Below are 20,340 nucleotides of genomic sequence, written 5' to 3' on the forward strand. Positions count from 1 at the left end.
GAAAGGGACCTGGAAATAGAAGATAACGAGGTCATGCATGCATATGCATGCAACTACCGCCGGTATTACTTTGCCAACTGCGTCTTGATGCCGTCATCGTCATCCGTTGCTGTTGGTTTCGGAATTTTTTTACAGCGCTACCGCTGTACTTGTTAGTTGACAGCAAGCGACCAACAACATCATCAGAAGAGTAAAACCAGATAGAAAGCTTATCAATTTTTTCTCTTGGTGACATTGTACACATACTACTGTGTTGTTTGCAGGGAGTTGTATGTTAATTTGGAATTTGCCATGATCGATCTCATCACCGTAAATAAGCAGCAGTGCGGATGACAGACACATCCCAATGTGCCAATGCCGAGCTACTCGTATTCACCTGGTGATTATCATGTTGCAGAACAGTAGTGCATGTCAACACATTCACATCCATTGAACTTCACAGAACAAGGGAGCACAGTAGTTACAGCTCTGTGGCCAAAGCTGCACAACTGCACACCGTGGACTGGTTCATACGAACAATCATCTCAACAAAGACGGAGGATAGTTTTGACCGCTGTTTCAAATTTCAATTGTACCAATGCAATGACGAAAACCATTATAGTATTCACTAAGTACATGAACATCTGCATGTGCAGGCGTGCGTGCAGGCGAGACGCCAATGCAATAGCAGCGTATTTCGCCAGCTATTGAAGTCTGGCAAAGTAGAAATGTGTGTAGAAAGTTGTGTAGACACTGAGAAAGTGTGTATGTGGGGGGGGGGGGGCAGCTGAAAGTTGAAACAGCCGATGGATGCAAAATAATTCATAAATACATGACGAAGCCAGGATTCAAGACGATGGCGGAAGAAGTGTGGAGACGTAGAGTATGAGAAAGTTGAATGCAAGGCAAGAAAGAGCCTAGATCTGACAGCGGAGTCAAACTGCTCTGCTAAGGTGTCAGGCCACATCGAACTCCTGAAGCCGGGGCCGGCCATTGCACATTCAGCTGGTTTGCTGCTAAGTAATGATGTGTACTTTTCTGAATGGTACCAAATCAATTCAGGCAAACAAGGTACAAAGATGCAGATCAGCTAGGTGGAAGTCAAACCAGCCACGGCTTCACTTGCAAGTATGCCAGTCAGTCAAACCGACAGCGAGCCTGATCTAAACCAGATCCAGGGCAAGGTAGGATATCAGTATGATGTTGGTCGGTGGACCACTGGGGGCCAGGAGGATAACTGAAAGCAACAGATTCAATCAATTGCACTTCAAATTGATAATCATTCAGTTGGTTCTTCTTCACTGGGTGTGCAGCTACAAGTACAGTCGTCTGCACATGATCAGCTCAAGGCCACCTGCTGCTGACCTATAGGTACAGGCTGGCAGCAAAAGCAATGTCACGCTTGAGAAGCTTGATGCCCAGCAGGAACTTCTCCTCCAGAGCTTGATTGCCGACAACCTTGGCGGCCTGTGCCACTTGCCGCAGCACCTCTTCCAAGCGCCGGAAGCAGCGAATAATACTCCCTAGCATACACAAAGAGAGAAAACAGCGCCAGCAACAGCAACTGTCAGCTACAAAAGCATTTGTATTTCTGGGTGGGCATACAGTGTATTTTGCCGAATTCACCACTGTATTTCTGAAATTGGTGAAAACAGTGAAATATGAGCTCCTGAATTATGAGCAGCAATCTAAACGGAAAAGATAAAGAAGAAAGTGGAGGGGGAGGCTGTGCAGGGTCTCGAGAAAGTACTCTTCAACAGCACCTATTCGCTCTACTCTGCACACAATGGCCACAACAGGAAAAATCGTCTTCCACTCACCTTCGAAGGCTTCTGTCATTTTGCATACCTGCAGAAACTGCGCACCCTGATAAACACAACGCAGAGAGACACAGAGTGACATCCATTAGCCCATATCACAGAATTTCGCACTTAGTCCTCTTGAGCTGACACTTGAATTGTAGTTTGCTGCAAAACAAAACTCCACACAAACCCAGTCATGGAAAGGCACGCGTACCACTGCTCCAATACACACACAACACCCATCACACCGACTGTCACTGACTGTCTCCTACCTGGCACCAGGCAAAGACGACGGGCATCATGGCCATCTTGAAGCCCTGCACATACTCATCCTCATCAACGTCAATCTTGCACTCTTTCTTGATACGTGCTATGTGGCGTGCAGTGTCCTGCGTATAGGTGTAAAGCAAAAAAACAAAAAACAAACGCCCAGGTATGATCCCGTATGACATCATTGGCTAACAACCCGTATGGCATCATTGGCTAGCAACCACTGCACGCACAAGTAGGGGAAAGAACATGGCTGAGAAACTTCAAGATATTCGCAATGGGTGTGGAGTCGCTAACACAAATGGTGAAAAACTTGGATGTGAATTCAAAGTGTAGCGTTTCAAGTTAGTTTCAACACTCTGTGTCTCCGGCCAACAACTCGAGCCAGTTCTTAGCGATATGGTAAAAGGAAGGTTTTCGTGAAACTCCAGCTTTGCCAATTGAGAGGTTACACACATCAATTCAGCACACGCCACAATGTTTCCTGATATGCAACTCTGGTCATCAACATTTTGTTGTCGTAGAAATCGGGCTGGTTTACTGGTTTGTGTTCTCGTCTCCATGTTGAACTTGTGTGGACAGTTCTGTACTTCATGCATTGAGTCATCCACAGGTCACAGGCCCTACCTGAAATTGTTGATTGAGGGCATAAGCAGCAAGGAGTAACGTTAATCTGCCACAATTCACACTGACCAAGCCCAGTGCTGGATCACAATGTGAGAGACACACACACACACACCACACACACACACACACACACACACACACACACACACACACACACACACACACACACACACACACACACACACACACACACACACACACGGACACACACACATACCTTGAGTAACTTTGCTGGTGCTTGCAAGTCGGGATGCGGCTCCTTAGTCTCTTTCTATTCGGTGGATAGCACACAGGCAGATAGGAAAGAGAAGGAGCGTGTGAGCGAGGGATTCAGCAAAGAAAGTGCAGGCGGCTGAGTGGGACGATAGAACTCATGGATAAGATCAGCGCATATTCAGTTCCATTTCGTACCCAGTCAATACTCAAGCTTGTCTTGTGGTGGCATGAGCACGTTGAAACCTCCCACTGGGTCACTACTAACCCATCACAGTGGCCAACTAGAAATTCCCCTTCAGGTTCAATATAAACACGCTAGACGGTAGCGAGTCAGTACTGGCAAGGACAACCTCAATGATCCCAACGAATACTGTACTGGTCAATGTGTGACAGATTCTACCTGGTACATGTACAACACTCAGCAAGTACTTACCGAACGTTCATCGTAAACAAAGCAGCTGAGAAGCGCAGTGACTTGCTCAGCGGACAGTTCACTAAAGGCACCGTTGAACAGCAGCTCTGTCAAAACAAGCTCATCACAGCTGCAACAGTTACAGTAACAGAAACATGCACACACACACACACACACACACATACACACACAACAAACATTCATACATTACATTCTGCATGCAAATTCCACACACGCACGCACGCACTCACACACACAACAGGCAATTTGCTAGTTCACTGCACATGTTCAGTACAACAGCAGCGCCACACACGTTGCAAGTAAACCTCAACCCACAGCCTGTGTATTCCAGCAGTCACTGTCCAGTACAATGCAACAGAACAATTCAACACGTGCTGTGACTGACCTGCTGATCTCGCACGCCACTCGACCCTTCACTTCAATGACATCACTCGCAGATGCATAGCCGAGCCGTCTCAGAACTCTCTTCATATTCTTCAGCTCGCCCATCTGCAGGATAGTCTGAGCACGCTTGATCTCCTTCTGCAGGGACTTGACTCGCTCCAACACCTGAGCAGATTCAAAGCGAATCAGAAAGGATAGATTTTCCGGAATTACTGAGTCACACCTGGCAGTATGGCGGTAAACACACGCCTGCCCACACAAGCTCTCTAGGCTGCAAAGTTCTGGCACAGAGCTCTCCTTCTCACCACCACCACCATCAGTTCACCATATTTATCAACCATAAGTACAGCTGCAGTGGTGTCTTCAACTTCATACTGAGTCACAGTTTTAATTAATTTTATTCAAGTCACCGTTGGTCTGAACTCTTTCATCAGTTGGAATTATGTATGTTTGCAAATACAAGAGGTAACCAGAGAACACTAGTCTGTGGAAGGCTTTGTTACAGAGAAATGCTGCACACAACTGAGTCATTGAGAGGATGACACAGACCATACCAATCCAGGGTGGTGAAGTACACAGGTACATGTACCCGTATTATTGAAGAACTGATGGAAAAGAGCTTGTGTGTTGTACCGTAGACGCGCGCGTGTGCATGTGTGCGAGCAGGCATGTTCATGTGCATCTGTGTGTGGGTGCCAGAGGTGTTCAAAGATTCTCTACTGCCAAACACTTCAGCTGTACTGAGAATTACAGTCCTGCCAAATGAAAGACAAAGACAGGCTTTGGCCAATTCTTGAATGCCAGCCCAATCACGACTTACATCCATCTTGTCCTTGCATTTGGCATAGAGTGTATCCAGATCCTTGTGCTTTCGAAGAGGGTGAGATCGGATACGATCCTTCAACGTGTCGTATTTCTGGAGAAGAAAGACATGCAACGAATGTACTAGGATACTTGACATAATTATGAATACTCTAATTTCAGAAATTTTCTGTGCGCATTTTTTTCGGTATGAGGGCAAAAGGCCAGGTTAGGTGAACAGAAATTTTAGGTACAGAGAAGAAGTTCCCTATTGGATTATGTGTGTTAGAGTTTGCTCGGTGTATTGAAATTTTAGGTCTGAAACAGATGCACCAGAAGTACCGAAAAAAAGTACACCGAAAATTTGTGAAACGACAGTACTTGAAGTAGATAGAGAGCATCCTCTGCCATATATGCCTACTAGCAGCACTACCCACTGCCGGTGCAGTCGCTAAATGGAATGCTCTTCAAAACATAGCGGAAACACCAGAGTCGTTCAGGGTTTCTTTCCAGAATGTTGCAAGACACTTTCTGCAGTAGTACACCAGCAACTAGGCAGGCACACAGGCAGGCAGGTAGGAGCAGTACCTTGATGAGGTGCTGAAAGCTGTTGTCCTTGATCTGCATATCATCAGCCGGATCCAGGAGCGGAAGACCTTTGGGGAATTGCTGCAAAACATCCTGCACACCATGGAGATGAAGAGAGAATAGGATTACGACGAACAAAAATAGCACAGCCAGCACTGTGAGTTGCAGGGTAGTTCATCACCGATAGTACAGAACTACTTGCCAAAGGTATTTCATCGTTAAATAACCCGCTTTACAGTACTACCAGTCTGCCACATGACGTGTATCATTACAAGCAAGGGGACTGGTATAACGTTAGCCACACTCATCACAGCACACCGGGTGAGGGAGTGCAAACACCCAGATTTAAATAAACAACTTAGAATGATCTGCAGTGGCGGCGCTGATGCTCATGAACACACCTGAATGGACTTGAGGACATTGGTCCGCACCAGCTGCTGTCTGATATCTCTGGGCAGGTACACTCGAACTGTACTGATCTCTTGAATGAGTGAGAGCAGAATGGGTACAACCTGGACAGCAACAGGAAAACAACAATGGTTACCAAAAGTCATGGACAAGCCCATCCACACAAGGACACACACATATGCACACATAATATGCACATGCACGCACACATGCACATACACACACACATACACTTGACACAAATTACTTGAAATTAGTCAAGTTTTTTACAGGACCAGCACAAGTGGAGTACCCCACTAAATGTAGTGTACTCAACACCGAGAGGTGGAGCATGTGAATACAGCAGGTAGAGAGGACACTTAGTTACAACTCTGAGCTAACATGCTCAACGTGATCACCAGGTGACAGTTACGGCTGAGATGATCACTATGACCACCACGACAGCCAAGCTTCCTCTGTACCTGTTGTATGTAAAACAGGATTGACCTGTGCAGCTGGGTTGGATTGAGGACAGCTCTCATGTAGACAGAAACACACACACACACACAAACACACGCACACACACACACACACACACACACACACACACACACACACACACACACACACACACACACACGCGCACACACACACACACACACACACTCTCTCTCTATCTCTATCTCCATCTCTCCCTCCCTCTCTCTATCTATCTATCTCTGCTCGTCCTCACCACAAGTTGACCGGCATCGCCTTTGGGACAGGGCTTGGGAAGCATGGTGCCGGCATTCTGAGTGGACTCGGTGGCGCAATGCAGCAACACATCAACCACATACACTGAGCCTTGTACTTCCTCAGAACCCTGCAGACAACAACAAACCACAGTGCACATTGCACTACAATCAAGACTCCTACACACAATCGGGGCCATGATAAATTGGTAATTCTAAAGTGATCAAGTTTTATCCAGTAACTTCCTCATGCAGAACCACTTTGAGCTGAACAATTTCAGGGACACATTGTATGGTGAAAAAACTGAATTAGAATGCACACCTACCTTGGTCTTGGCTACATCCTTCTGGAAAGTGACGACAGCACCCCAGCCAAAGTCATCCTCATCATGCTTTACCTAAAGAAGATAAATCACATATTGACACACACACCCACACCCACACACACACAGTCATACACATACATGCACGCACACACAGTCCGACCCAGACACACGGCTAGGTTTAGGGACCATGCACTCACTGCAAAACAAACGAATAGCTAATATGCAGACAGGGAACAAACTGAGCAGGCCAAGTCCAAAACCATCTCACTCACCTTCACCATGCGGCCTGGTTGCAAGAATGTCAAAATATTCTGCGGCTGAGTTACAATTTCCTAAAAAGAAAAGAGAAGAAGAAAAAGGCAGGTTTTGACAAATACTCTGCCTGAGGTCTGGCAAGAAGGTATACTATAGTGTAAGAGACTACAACTTGACCACCAAGACAGCTCCCGACTCGATGGCCACAAAACCTTTGCAGAGTGAGCTATTACAGACAGAGAGCAGACATCACAGAACAGAACAGCACTTGGATGCAGCCAGCTCTTGCTCATATGCCTTTCTAGCCCAGGTGTTCGAGCAGATTTCCTTTCCAGCGAAAACTCCAGTGTACGAAATCCAGCTTACGTGAATCTCAGTAGTCGCCCTGTCTAATTGCTGGCGGAGGTTGTAGAACGACATGATGCCTTGCTCCTCGGGGACAACCATCGCAGACACCTGCTTTTTCACGGCTGCCAGTTCTGATGTACCAGGAAATAGCACAGAAAAGAAGTTGCACATAGTTTAATAGTTAGGCTTCAGGATTTCCAGTACCATCCTATATGACTGTACACAACTATACATGTATAACCGTCAGCAAGAGTTCATAACCCCCATGGGGTTATGAACTCTTGCCGTCAGCAATGTGACCAGATACAAGTGTTGGCTCTGCACCCAAGGACATTTCTGAATGTCGTTAGCCAGCACTGTAGCATACCTATAAAGTGCATAGTTATGACATTGTATGTGCAGTTGAAGACTCCACTACAGCTGTACTTGTGTTGGACTCATATGGTGGTGCGGACACACCTGGTGTAGTTATCACCATTTCGCCAGATGTGTCTTTAGACTCTTTACCACCACGCGAGTCCACCATTATTATCATGTATATGCCAACAGTAAGTAGGCAAGTGGCATCATGCTGGCCTGCGTACCATCCTCCATGCCAGGAATGGCGGTGCTGTTCTGAAACTGGTAGAAGCTCCTCTCCAGGATGTACTCGGGATTGATCTCCTCCACTCGCAGCAGGTTCAGCACCATGTTGTACGTCAGGCGAAACGCACTGTTCAGCGGATCCGAAGAGCCCTAGCAACAGAGAATTCATGACAAATAAAAGATAAAGACCAACTCAACACAAGACAGCAATGTAAAAACTTACTAAACTCAGTAAAAGGAGATAAATAATAAATATACACGTGTAGACTGTAGAGTATGTATGGCATACAATCTCAATGACAATCCGAATAGGCATACTAGACCAGGAACCAAAAGGCAAAGCAGACCGAGACTGAGACTGCTTTTAACCAGGTTTTACTGTAGAAAGCGAATGCGTAAAGTACAAATCAATTCACACCGTACATGTAGAGATCAGATCAGCACCCACCTTGAGCAAACTCTTTCCAATTTCAGGTTCCATTCTCTCGTCCACCATCATCATGACAATGCCTCTGTCGTCCAAGCCACGTCGACCAGCGCGACCACTCATCTGAATGTACTCGCCGCCAGTAACCTGTAGGATACCAGTATCAGAGGCACCAGCACCAGCAGTACATGTGCATGTACAGTCTAAGTGACCAGGAAGATAACAATAACTACAAGCCACTCATGCACAACCAATAGTACGGGAGCCACAGTACACAAGACTGTGCCACAAACCTTGGTGCAGGCCGGTACATGTAACTGCAAATAACGCTCACATCGGTAACACATTTTGCATAAGTACAATCCTGCACGGGGTGCCTTGTTCAGCTCGACTACAAAGCAGGCATCATGAAAACGCATACACAAATGTGAAATCCATGAACAAAACACTGACTAGCAAAAGCAGCATATGAACACACATCTGTCGCAATACGCCCAGTGAGAAGGCAGATTTTGCCTGTGCCTATGGTGAAGTAAAAAAAAGAGCTAAACAAACAAACAACAGACATCTGGAATACATGTACATGAATGCCACTGTAACTTACATAGCGGAAGTCCCGGCCATCAAATTTTCTAATGGCAGTGAAAACAACCGTCCGTGCAGGCATGTTCAAGCCAAGAGCAAAGGTTTCTGTAGCAAAGAGCGCCTAAAGAGACAAGTAAAAAGTGCAACGGTGACATGAAGACTATACGATAGGGACACCATGATAGAGGAATGCATTAACAAGAGAAAGTAGTGAGAGAACTGTTCTCAGACAGAGCTAACACATGGATGGTTGACCACACAGCAATGGTTACCTTTAGAAGCCCTTCGCCAAACAGAATCTCAATTGTCTCCTTGAGAATAGGCAGCAGACCTCCGTGATGAATGCCAATGCCACGCCTCAAAAGCGGCAACAGATTATCGACCTGTACAGCGCACACAAACGCACACATACATGTAGCAACAGCAAGCAGCAGCAGCAGCAGCAAGAACAAGAACAAGAACAAGAACTCAGAATAAAAATCTCCACCCACCAGGTATTATACACATAGGCCACCCACAACACAGCTATAACAGCTGACCAGCTACGGCTTGTACACGTATTGCACTTCCCGAAATACCCAGCACTCAATACTCACGTATCTACATATCAGTCCAACCTTCATTCCAATAATCTATTTCAATCCTTGTCAAACATGTCGAGATATTTGACTGCCAGCGGACTCCTGTAGCTTTAGCATATCACAACCCGTGCGTGCTGAACTTACGCAGGAAATTGTCTGTGTTGCTAGAGTCAGCCAAATATTGTGATATTCATGTCGCCATCTTGAGAGTAAAACAAGAAATTGACTCAATGGTACTTAGTCCATAGTGATTGGTCATAGCCAGTGCTATTCGTCATCCTTAGACATGGCGGCAGTGCTCCTACCTGTGGTATTGCTCTGTCTTCATCGCTGAGCGTATCCATCGCATTGTTAAACACTTCAGAGATAAGCTTCTTCTCGTCCTCTAAACAGCACAATGAACACATGCGCAGGTGTGCAGATGGAGATCAGAGCGAGGAATCTATTCACAAACCTACCAGTACCGGCTGAAGCAGAAAGAGTGTTCCAGCTGTCAATAGGAGGTGAATATGGGGAATATGTGTGTACGGACACATTGTGTGACTGATATCCTACCCCAGCACGCATGTGCGCACACACGCATGCACGCACGCACGCTCACACACACACACACACACACACACACACACACACACACACACACACACACACACACACACACACGATTCGTCACACCTTGTCAGTTGACGGGTACTGGCGAGAGCATACTTGTCACAGCACTGAGCAGCAATGTGGTGTACCCAATCCATAAGCAGAGGTATACAGTATTAACACTACACCCATTCACTAAACGTTAGGCCTACTAAACATACGTACCGCCATCTCACTAGCATCAAGCAAGGCAAACGAGAGAATATGAGTGACGATGTGCATAAGTTTGGAACATCCAGCAAACTGCAGTAATACTTATCATACTCATTGTACTCTACGCGTATAGCTGACCACCCATCATCAGGGATGTGCCAGCGAAGACTATAGAGCAGTTTCTGTAGGCATGCGGAAAGGCTGTGCTACCATAATTATGTGTTGGATAGCACAAGCGGCAAAGCATGCCATGCTGAGGGATGTGTCAGACACCAGCCAATGACACAATGGTTGTGGGATGCCTAACAGCGAACTAGCTTGTCATGCATCAGTGCTGGAAAGTTAGTACTTCAATGTACATGTACATGGAACTGGGGCTAACTAGCACATTTGCTCCAGGCGAACCATTACCGGTACCCTACTCACCTGTCGTGAAGTCTAGCTTAGAGAGCTGCAGTGCATACGTTTCACATTCCTTCTTGCTGAAGCTGAAGATGATGACTGGCTGGAAGGAGCGCTCCATGATCATCTGGATCAACCGATTGATGCTAGCCCCGCCGCCACCACCACCTAAAACACAGCAAACAGTGTTAGATCACATCATACACGTACTGCGTTCCGCTGAATGCATACAGGTACAGCGTTAACACTGCCATACAGTACTATTCAACACCAGGGGATCATGAAAATCAGGATGGCTACGAAACCTGCCATGCATGTACTCTACGCGTATAGCTGACCACCCATGGTCAGGGGTGTGCCAGCGAAGACTATAGAGCAGTTGCTGTAGGCATGCGGAAAGGCTGTGCTACCATCATTATGTGTTGGATAGCACAAGCGGCAAAGCATGCCATGCTGAGGGATGCGTGGAGCAAGAAATGACTGAATTTATGCCGTGATACTTCATTATTTAACTATCAGACTGTCCGAATTTCAGCAGGGATATAATAGAGCCTCAACGGGAGCCTCAAAGGGAGCCTCAGAGTCCAAGGGTCAGCTACGAACCACATTGCATACCAACAGTAGTACAAAGTAGCACTGTAATTCAAAAATCAATGCAAGTTCATCGGGAAGTGCAACTGACCACCTACATTTACATGTGAGTAGGCACCAGAACCTCACACACAGCAAAGCAAGGGCACTCACAGAACCTCACACACAGCAAAGCAAGGGCACTCACAGAACCTCACACACAGCAAAGCAAGGGCACTCACAGAACCTCACACACAGCAAAGCAAGAGCACTCACAGAACCTCACACACAGCAAAGCAAGGGCACTCACAGAACCTCACACACAGCAAAGCAAGGGCACTCACAGAACCTCACACACAGCAAAGCAAGGGCACTCACAGAACCTCACACACAGCAAAGCAAGGGCACCAGTCACACGATACCAGCACCGTACCTCGACCACCGGACATGCCTCCACCAGAGCTGCCAGCATCCTTGATGAATCCCATTGCCTTCGCAAAATTGTCCTCCAGGAACTCGTTCTTTTTGGTAAAACACAAACAGAAGAGGATAGCAAAATTGCGCATGTGCCAAAAGCACAATGATGAACGGCTACCTGCATAAGAATTCTCTCTCTAACAACATCAGGAGCACATGTTAATACCAGTGCACCCACAAAAAAATATAGGCCTGAACATGTTTTCGCTGAGGCAAGACTAAGCCTTAGTTTGGAACATCAAGCAAACTGCAGGAATACTTATCATATTCATTGTACTCTACGCGTATAGCTGACCACCCATCATCAGGGATGTGCCAGCGAAGACTATAGAGCAGTTTCTGTAGGCACGCGGAAAGGCTGTGCTACCATGTGTCGGATAGCACAAGCGGCAAAGCATGCCATGCTGAGGGATGTGTCAGACACCAGCCAATGACACAATGGTTGTGGGATGCCTCATAGTGAGCTAGCTTATCATGCATCAGTACTGGAAAGTTAGTAAAGCACCGTAAATATCAACAGCCACAATAACAGTTGTAGCCGCAACAGCAATCATCAAAATCACCCAACAATAGCATACCCTCTCGTTGACAACAAGGTAGAGACCGTCAGAGCCCGCTGGAAAGATGTAGTGCTGCAGCGGTGTGGGTCGGTAGTCAGTATACACAACATGGCATGGCTGTTTGTGAAGGTGCACAATCCACTGCGCAAACTGACGGGCATTCGGTATCGTTGCCGACAAGAAGACGTAATGAACATTGTCAGGCAGCAAGATTAGGGTCTCTTCCCAGACAACACCACGCTCTACAAGTCAGTACAAAGCGCACGAAAGAGTAGTTGGCATTACTATGGAGGAAGTTCGCAGGGTCTAACTATTGCAACACACCATGGGTGTATCCAAGTAAAAGCTGCTATACAATCATGTACTGAACACAATTGCAGGAATTTCCAAATTGCTAGAGCAGCCATGTACTCTACGCGTATAGCTGGCCACCCATGGTCAGGGGTGTGCCAGCGAAGACTATAGAGCAGTTGCTGTAGGCACGCGGAAAGGCTGTGCTACCATGTGTGTTGGATAGCACAAGCGGCAAAGCATGCCATACTGACGACAGGGTCAGGCACCTCTACCAGGACAAAGAGTGGGGACTCAACAGGAATACCAAAGCAGAAAGCAACAGCAAAGCAAACAGTCCAACGACGACGTGCTAAACCGAGCACAAGAACTCACCGGCATCACGCATGTAGTGGATTTCATCAAAGATAACCCAGCCGACCTCTCTCATCACCTAAAACATAACAATTTTAAAATGACACATCAAACGGATTCCATGGAAATCAGAATGCAATCTATAATTTAATTTCCAGTTCAACACACCATTGTGGATAAAGGAGAACATCAAGACCAGGAACCAGTTCATGTACACTATGTAGAGACAAGCACCAATCATCATCTTACCTCAGAACCACGGTATAACATACTACGCAAAATCTGCAAGAACACACACACACACACACACACACACACACACACACACACACACACTACTACTACTATGTACAGCTACCCTATCGGGCCACGCCGCTCCCAGAAGCGGGAGACAACGACAAGAAGAGAGAAGAGAAGAGAGAGAAATCGCAAAGTCAACAATATTTGGCATGGCGTTGCAAGTCCTGTGGCCTTGAGAACCGTCTTTCGCAATGCTCGCATTCATGACGGCAGTTGTTCCTGGCTGCACGTGACATCCGTTTCGCACGGTCACAGTGATGACGGCTCAAACCAGAACGAGAGCGGAAAGAGCGGCGACAAACATCACATCGCAAAGAGTCAGATTCATGGCGAATGGATACAGTGGCACACACACACACATACACGCACACACACACACACACACACACACACACACACACACACACACACACACACACACGCACACGCACGCACACACACACCACGCCACACACACACACACACACACGGAGTAAACACCAATCACAACACCAGTCCAGTAGAGGTGGTCTGGGGTTTCTTTTCATTTCACCCAGGATAAATAGAACGAAATGTTGATTGGAGCGCCACGAGCTATTGACTCATGAGTCATGTTGACCTGCTATCTTGTGAACTGGAGAATAGTAAAATTTCACTAGGATAGGGTCTTAGAGCCTGCACCACAGCTGAGACAGCCTGAACTCTCTTCAGTTGGCCAAGAAGCTGTAAGAACTCTATTCATCATATGGCCGGTGTGAATAAATCAGCATTCATCGACCACTGTACTGCCTCAAAGCTGGTTGCGGGTACACTGCCTACCTCGGTTGTCATGACCAGAACGGAGGCGGACGGATTGATGGTGACATCACCCGTCATCAGTCCCACGTCCTGTACATCCTCGTACAGCTCACGATACTTCTGGTTGCTTAATGCCTGAGTCAAACAACAACAGAGGGTAGATAGAGAGAGAGAGAGAGAGAGAGAGAGAGAGAGAGAGAGAGAGAGAGAGAGAGAGAGAGAGAGAGAGAGAGAGAGAGAGAGAGAGAGAGAGAGAGAGAGAGAGAGAGAGAGAGAGAGAGAGAGAGAGAGAGAGAGAGAGAGAGAGAGCTAATGGTATCAAGGTGAAGACAATGCTGCAGGTTTCAGCCCTCAAGATTAGGAATACAGCTGATATAAACGAGTATAATGTACTCTACGCGTATAGCTGACCACCCATGGTTAGGGGTGTGCCAGCGAAGACTGTAGAGTAGTTTCTGTAGGCACGCGGAAAGGCTGTGCTACCATATGTATTGGATAGCACAATCGGCAAAGCATGCCATACTGACGGTAGGTCAAGCACCAAGCAGTGAACAGTGTAGCTCATTTACAACTGGGCGACTCCACACTAGGTCACACACAGGCAGCCGAGTATGGCAACAGAATACAACAGTACCACAGTACCTTAATAGGTGTTGTGTAGATAACACGCTGATGATCACGTAAGGACACTGCCACCGCATACCTACACAATAATATCAGCAAAGGAAAGGAAAGCACTTTAGTAAGTTTATATACACACAAACTCACCCAATTACTTGTCTCTCGCTGTCTCTCGCTGCCTCTCTCTCTCTCTCCCTCTCTCTCTCCCTCTCTCTCTCCCTCTCTCCTCTCTCTCTCTCTCTCTCTCTCTCTCTCTCTCTCTCTCTCTCTCTCTCTCTCTCTCTCTCTCTCTCTCTCCCTCTCTCTCTTGCACGTGCTCACCTCACTTAATCAGCTCCCTGCCAAACTAACATAGCTCTTCATTTCTACCAGTTCGTACATTCTGCGGACCTTCCCACACTGTATCTGAATTTTTAATACCAGTGCATCGGCTCTGGCTTTTTCCGTCATTCTCTTCAAAGGTCATTATTTTCTGGTGTTATTCATTCCATCGGCTGAGCTCCAGGGCCTCGTCACCACATGCTCTCATTCTTCTTGAGCCGTGGCTTTTGTAACAAAAAACCCAAACAAATCATGTACAGTTATAACGAGCAGAAATCTCTTACTCTGCTACGACAGTTTTCCCTGCCGACGTATGCGCGGACACCAGCACCGACTGGTTGTTCTCTACGCACTTGACTGCCTCGCGCTGAAACGGGTCAAGTACAAACTTGTACTCCTGCAGCAGAGAACACAACCGTACACCAGGCAACAGGGGAGAGCCAGTGTAGTTTAATAGGGGATTCACACACACGGGTAAACCCGAGGTCACGGGACAAGGTAAAAGTTCAGACCTTCGGTCAACGGAGTGGGGCCGTTCACACCCGTGGTCAGTTTTCCCTTGGCCGCACGTTTGGCCATGACCTTGTGGCGGGGAAATTAAAAAAATAATCTGTACTGCATTTTTGTAGTACATTCTGTACTGTATCTTGCATTCGCCATGCACGATTTTCCGATGGGTACTGTCTGAAAATGCAAGTTGTGATGCACTCGTACAACTAGGGTTCAGAGTACTCGTCAAAGACAAGATCTACGCATGCGCGTCTTATAGCCATGGGATTTTTCCGTGTGTGTGAATCCCCTATAAGATGGAACTCACTCAGCAGCTACACATGTGGAAAGTTACAATACAAAGGCGTGCGCAATGGCTTCTGGGGATTTAGCACGAGGCAGTAATATCTGCACAGCGGAGTACACATTCCCAGTCAACTAAATCTAGCCAGCGGAGCCTCACCCGCCGTGTTGCGAGAAGGCAAGTCGACGAACTCTTGTACCCATGGTCATTACACTGGGAACACAATTCACATGTTGGGTGATTCAGGGAAAACACGCAAATGGGAAAATAAGCGTGGATCAGGACAGAAAGCACCTGTTAAATATGAGGATTTTCACTTCCCACGAGAAATTACACGCACAAACGCACGCGCACGAGCGCACGTACACACACATGCACACACACACACACACACACACACGTGCACACACACACACACACACACACACACACACACACACACACGCACGCACGCACGCACGCACACACGCACGCACACACACACGCACGCACACACACACACACACACACACACACACACACACACACACACACACACATGCAGCAACTGTCAAAGTTACCTTTGCTGGCTTTCTTGCAACATCGATCAGCGGCGTGTACATTACTCCCGGTGGGAGGGCCACCTGTTAGCAACACAGCAGTTGAGTGGAAGACAAGAAGGCAAATATTCCAGCACGAAGGCAATTCAGACAACTTCTCAACACGAATGTCCTGACACTAAGATTGTACCGTTGGAGGAATGCCACCAGTGGGCGAAGCAAAGGGTCTTATACATGCAGGGGCGTAGCAGCCGCTCCGGCCGGTCCGGCTTTGGCCGGACCACTTTTTCGCCCGACCACGACCACCATAGTAAAACAATGCCAAAAGTGCCCAGAATGCAGGATTTTGCACTCTAATTTCAAAAAAATCCGGGGGACCCCCCCCCCCCCCCCCTGGCCGGACCACCGCCAACGGCGGTGCTACGCGCCTGTGTAACATGTACTGCATGCACTTGGTTTTGAAAACTTGGCTTTACACAAGTGCATGCTAGGGTGGCAGAGAACAGTGTCGAATATGATGGCATAGCACTTCCAGTAAACTGAGTGAGCAGACAGGTCACATACCTCGTGTGTACATCCTGGATCTGTATCGATCTCCACCACGGTGGGAGTACCTCGGCTAACAGGCTCATCCCTGACACAATAAAACACAACACACACAACACTTGAAGTCCTAGTACCCAACATAATAGAAAGAAAGTGAACGCCAGCATCTCCTTGTAACTCTGAGTTCCTTCTATGTGTGATGCAATGCACTCAAGCCACAGATTCCTTACAGTGTTTCACTAGTACATAGTGGAACATCTAGACTATGGGACACCTTGAACATCAGGCATTATGTATCCAGTACATGCAGGCGTCTGGATTTACACAACACTTAACACTTCCACAACTCGTTTGAGAACACTTGGAACAGAACAAATGCACCCTGGACGTGGAGAGGTGTCATTGAGAGGCGTCCTTGGTTGAGAGGTGTCTGCTAATGGACGTTTCACTGCAACGATTCCTGCAGTGATTCGAATTCACAATTCCTTCAGAACTTTTTTCTAGAATAGTATCGGCCAATGCCCTCTGCTACATTGCCCAACACAGGAAGAAAAGTTCTTAGCCATTCGATACCCCATTTTATAGTTCGTAAGACATTTTTAAGATTTGTCTACAGAAAATGATGAGGAAAAAGGTTTCAGAGCAGACCCGCTCTCTTCCCATTCACTCTGCAAACTCGAACTCGTTTCTCAATCAATTATTACAACGTTTCGGCAAAATTGCCCTCATCAGATATGCAATGGTGTGCAAGTTTGCAAAGGAGCAGTTATATACCGGTACATGCAATTAGTGATGCTATGATGTGCTACATCGCACCCACCGTGACGTGCCAGAATCATAAAGATAATGATAACTAAAAGAAGTGTGATGCCAACAACAAACATAGTCAAAGATGACAATGTGGTGAAAATTTTACGCAAAGCCCAAAGTGCTTTCACACAGACACCCACGCACGCGTCCATAGGCCTGCTGGGTATACCCAAGTAAAATAACGAGAGAGCTTGGAAGCGCAGGGCCCTACGCTATGCTTTTTTTGCCTTGATGACATAGGCAAAAAAAGCATAGGGATGTTATAAATTTTTCATTTCTCCTATTTTTTCAAGACATAACCTGGGATTCGAACCCGCACTATCGCCCTGCATGCATCCCCCGATACACTTCGCATACATACTAATTCTTCCAAGTTGCTTCACGTTATGATCTTGCATTTGAAAGCCCTACTAGTATTTGAATATCGTGGCCAGCTGTTTGTGGCCAGCCGTCTTTGATGGTACGGTACGGTACGGGACAGATACGGTCGAGGGTAATATGACACCGTCTACCACCTTGATGACCGAGGCAAAAAAAAGCATAGGGATGTTATAAATTTTTCAATTCTCCATTTTTTTAGGCATAACCTGGGATTCGAACCCGCGCTATCGCCCTACATGCATTCCCCAATACACTTCGCATTCATACTCATTCTTCCAAGTTGCTTCACGTTATGATCTTGCATTTGAAAGCCCTATTTGAATATTGTGGCCAGCTGTGTTTGATGGTACGGTACGGTACGGGACAGATACGGGATAGCGCCAGGCGTGACACAAACAAACAAACAAACAAATACCAAATTAAAGTTGTGTGGACCCTGGCTAGCGCCAGACGTTACTGAAGTAACGTCTTCTGCATAGCTACGGGAATAAATACTAATACTACTACGCCCACGCGCACGCGCGCACACACACACACACACACCACACACCACACACACACACACACACACACACACACAATCCAACAAAATATAAGATAATGCACAGTGGTGTATGATGTAGCAAAATTACCAGCTAGTGCCAGATGTCACCTCAGTGCCCACATATGAAGAGTGAGTAACTAAACGCACAGTAATATTTTCTAGGTGCAATGTTGAGTAACACTGAGCGAACTGTCATACTAACAGAAGTCCCCAGCCAGCATTGTTGATCTACTAGTACTCACCTCCCACCGCTTTAGGAGCTGCATATGCGCCTTGATCCTTGAAGGGTGGTGGCGTTCCTACGGATGCGGAAAACTCGGCCTCTAGCCAAGTCTGACGCGAACCGTGAATTTTTGTTGTCATCTTTGACTAAATGTTGTTGGTATTACACTTTTTTAGTTTAATCATTATCTTTATGATTCTGGCACGTCACGGTGGGTGCGATGTAGCACATCATAGCATAACAAATTGCATGTATATAAGTTAACTGCTCCTTTGCAAACTTGCACACCATTGCATACCTGACGAGGGCAATTTTGCCGAAGTGAATGGGAAGAGCGGGTCTGCTCTGAAACCTTTTTTGTTCCTATGAATGAAGCTGCAGGAATTGGAAGCCTCATCACTGCTACTAAGAACATGATGACAGATTTTATATGGTGTACTAGTAGATGCAGAGCTAACTGGCTTCTGACCTCCGGTGGTCTACATTGATGAGCACACTGTACAGTCCATTTCAAAACTATAGACGCGTACCTAGGCAAAAACCGTTATGCCAGCATCTATACCACATAAAATCTGTGATCCCTTTGTGCATATTTTTTTTTTTAAATTTTCCAAATTGGGCATCTGTTATCCAATCGCTTAGAAACTATACGAGAGTAATTGTGGAGCGGACCTGAGCAATATTCCGAAAACTATTCTCAAAAAGTTCCAGCCAAATTTGAAATATTTCAAAAACACTGCGCGTCTATAGTTTTGAAATGGACTGTAGTTCTCTTGAATTTCGCATATTAGTCGGCCTACATGGGACAAATGTCACAATGCCAATGGCAGGGGTGGATCCAGGAGGGGTTCCAGGGGTTCCGCGAAACCCCCTAAATTTCGTAAATGTACTACTGGAACCATATGCGTGTCCATGTACATGTATCAGCTATTCAGTTTTGATTATACTGGAACCCCGTGTAGAGATTGCTGGATCCGCCGCTGAATGGCCAATTCAAAACGACCAGTGTGAGGTACGTTTTCATACCATTCACTAGTGTTCACATTACACAGAAATAAGTTCCAATCATTACCCACTCGTCTACTTCGCACTGTACCGCCTTGTATAACTCGCGCACTAACTCAACAAGTAGTTAGCGCTTTGCAGCTTAGCTGCTCTAAGTGCAGACGTTCGGAAGTTTCAGTGTGGTGCAGAGTTAAAAGTTACCTGATAGCAGCATCTGGTCGAGATTTCTTCAACACAGGTTCCTCATCATTTATCTCCTCCACTTCCTCGCCGTGTGGCCTCTTCTTACTCGGTGTAACTGAATCGGAGCTGAAGCAATCAAATAGTTCGTCCATGGCTACCAACAACCAATTTCAGATCAAGATGTGGGTAAGGATTATTTTTTGAAGTTTCGATTTCCATCAATATTATCTTGCGCGTATTTTCAGTAAAACATTTTTTATCAGCTCAGCTATCCGGATCACGTGCATTGGATGACCAAGTAAGTACTAGCTGTGGCACGTGGGTAGATATTTGTGTACTGAGTAAACTCTTGACATGTAAAATCTCTACTTGATCACTTGAGACTTTTCAAGTAATTATTATTTTAATTAAATTAGTTGAGTCAAGGCGCTATCGCTACATAGGCCTGTCCCCGGCCCGGGGAAAATTGCGATTCCGCGGCCGCGTTTTTTCCGCGTTTTTTGCGATTTTTTAA

At 46.5% G+C, this 20,340-nt stretch overlaps 1 protein-coding gene across 1 annotated transcript; it reads right to left on the reverse strand.

Moving 5' to 3' along the window:
* Positions 1-541: 541 nt before the first annotated feature.
* Positions 542-20,038, reverse strand: LOC135814985 (exosome RNA helicase MTR4-like). The gene is made up of 29 exons (XM_065328195.1): positions 19,845-20,038; positions 16,699-16,768; positions 16,156-16,218; positions 15,087-15,199; positions 14,503-14,563; positions 13,882-13,995; positions 13,033-13,065; positions 12,805-12,862; positions 12,157-12,380; positions 11,535-11,622; positions 10,556-10,699; positions 9,631-9,710; positions 9,017-9,127; positions 8,764-8,865; positions 8,181-8,306; positions 7,732-7,882; positions 7,166-7,278; positions 6,817-6,876; positions 6,545-6,616; positions 6,221-6,349; positions 5,502-5,612; positions 5,101-5,193; positions 4,532-4,627; positions 3,713-3,876; positions 3,328-3,436; positions 2,896-2,949; positions 2,054-2,170; positions 1,800-1,845; positions 542-1,502 (listed from the first exon to the last, which is right to left on the reverse strand). The coding sequence occupies exons 1-29, from the start codon at positions 19,976-19,978 to the stop codon at positions 1,345-1,347; spliced, it is 2,994 nt and encodes a 997-aa protein (XP_065184267.1). The 5' UTR covers positions 19,979-20,038; the 3' UTR covers positions 542-1,344.
* Between the last annotated feature and the right edge of the window lie 302 nt (positions 20,039-20,340).

The sequence above is a fragment of the Sycon ciliatum genome, chromosome 4, assembly GCF_964019385.1.
Source record: "Sycon ciliatum chromosome 4, ocSycCili1.1, whole genome shotgun sequence".
Classification (NCBI taxonomy): Eukaryota; Metazoa; Porifera; class Calcarea; order Leucosolenida; family Sycettidae; genus Sycon; species Sycon ciliatum.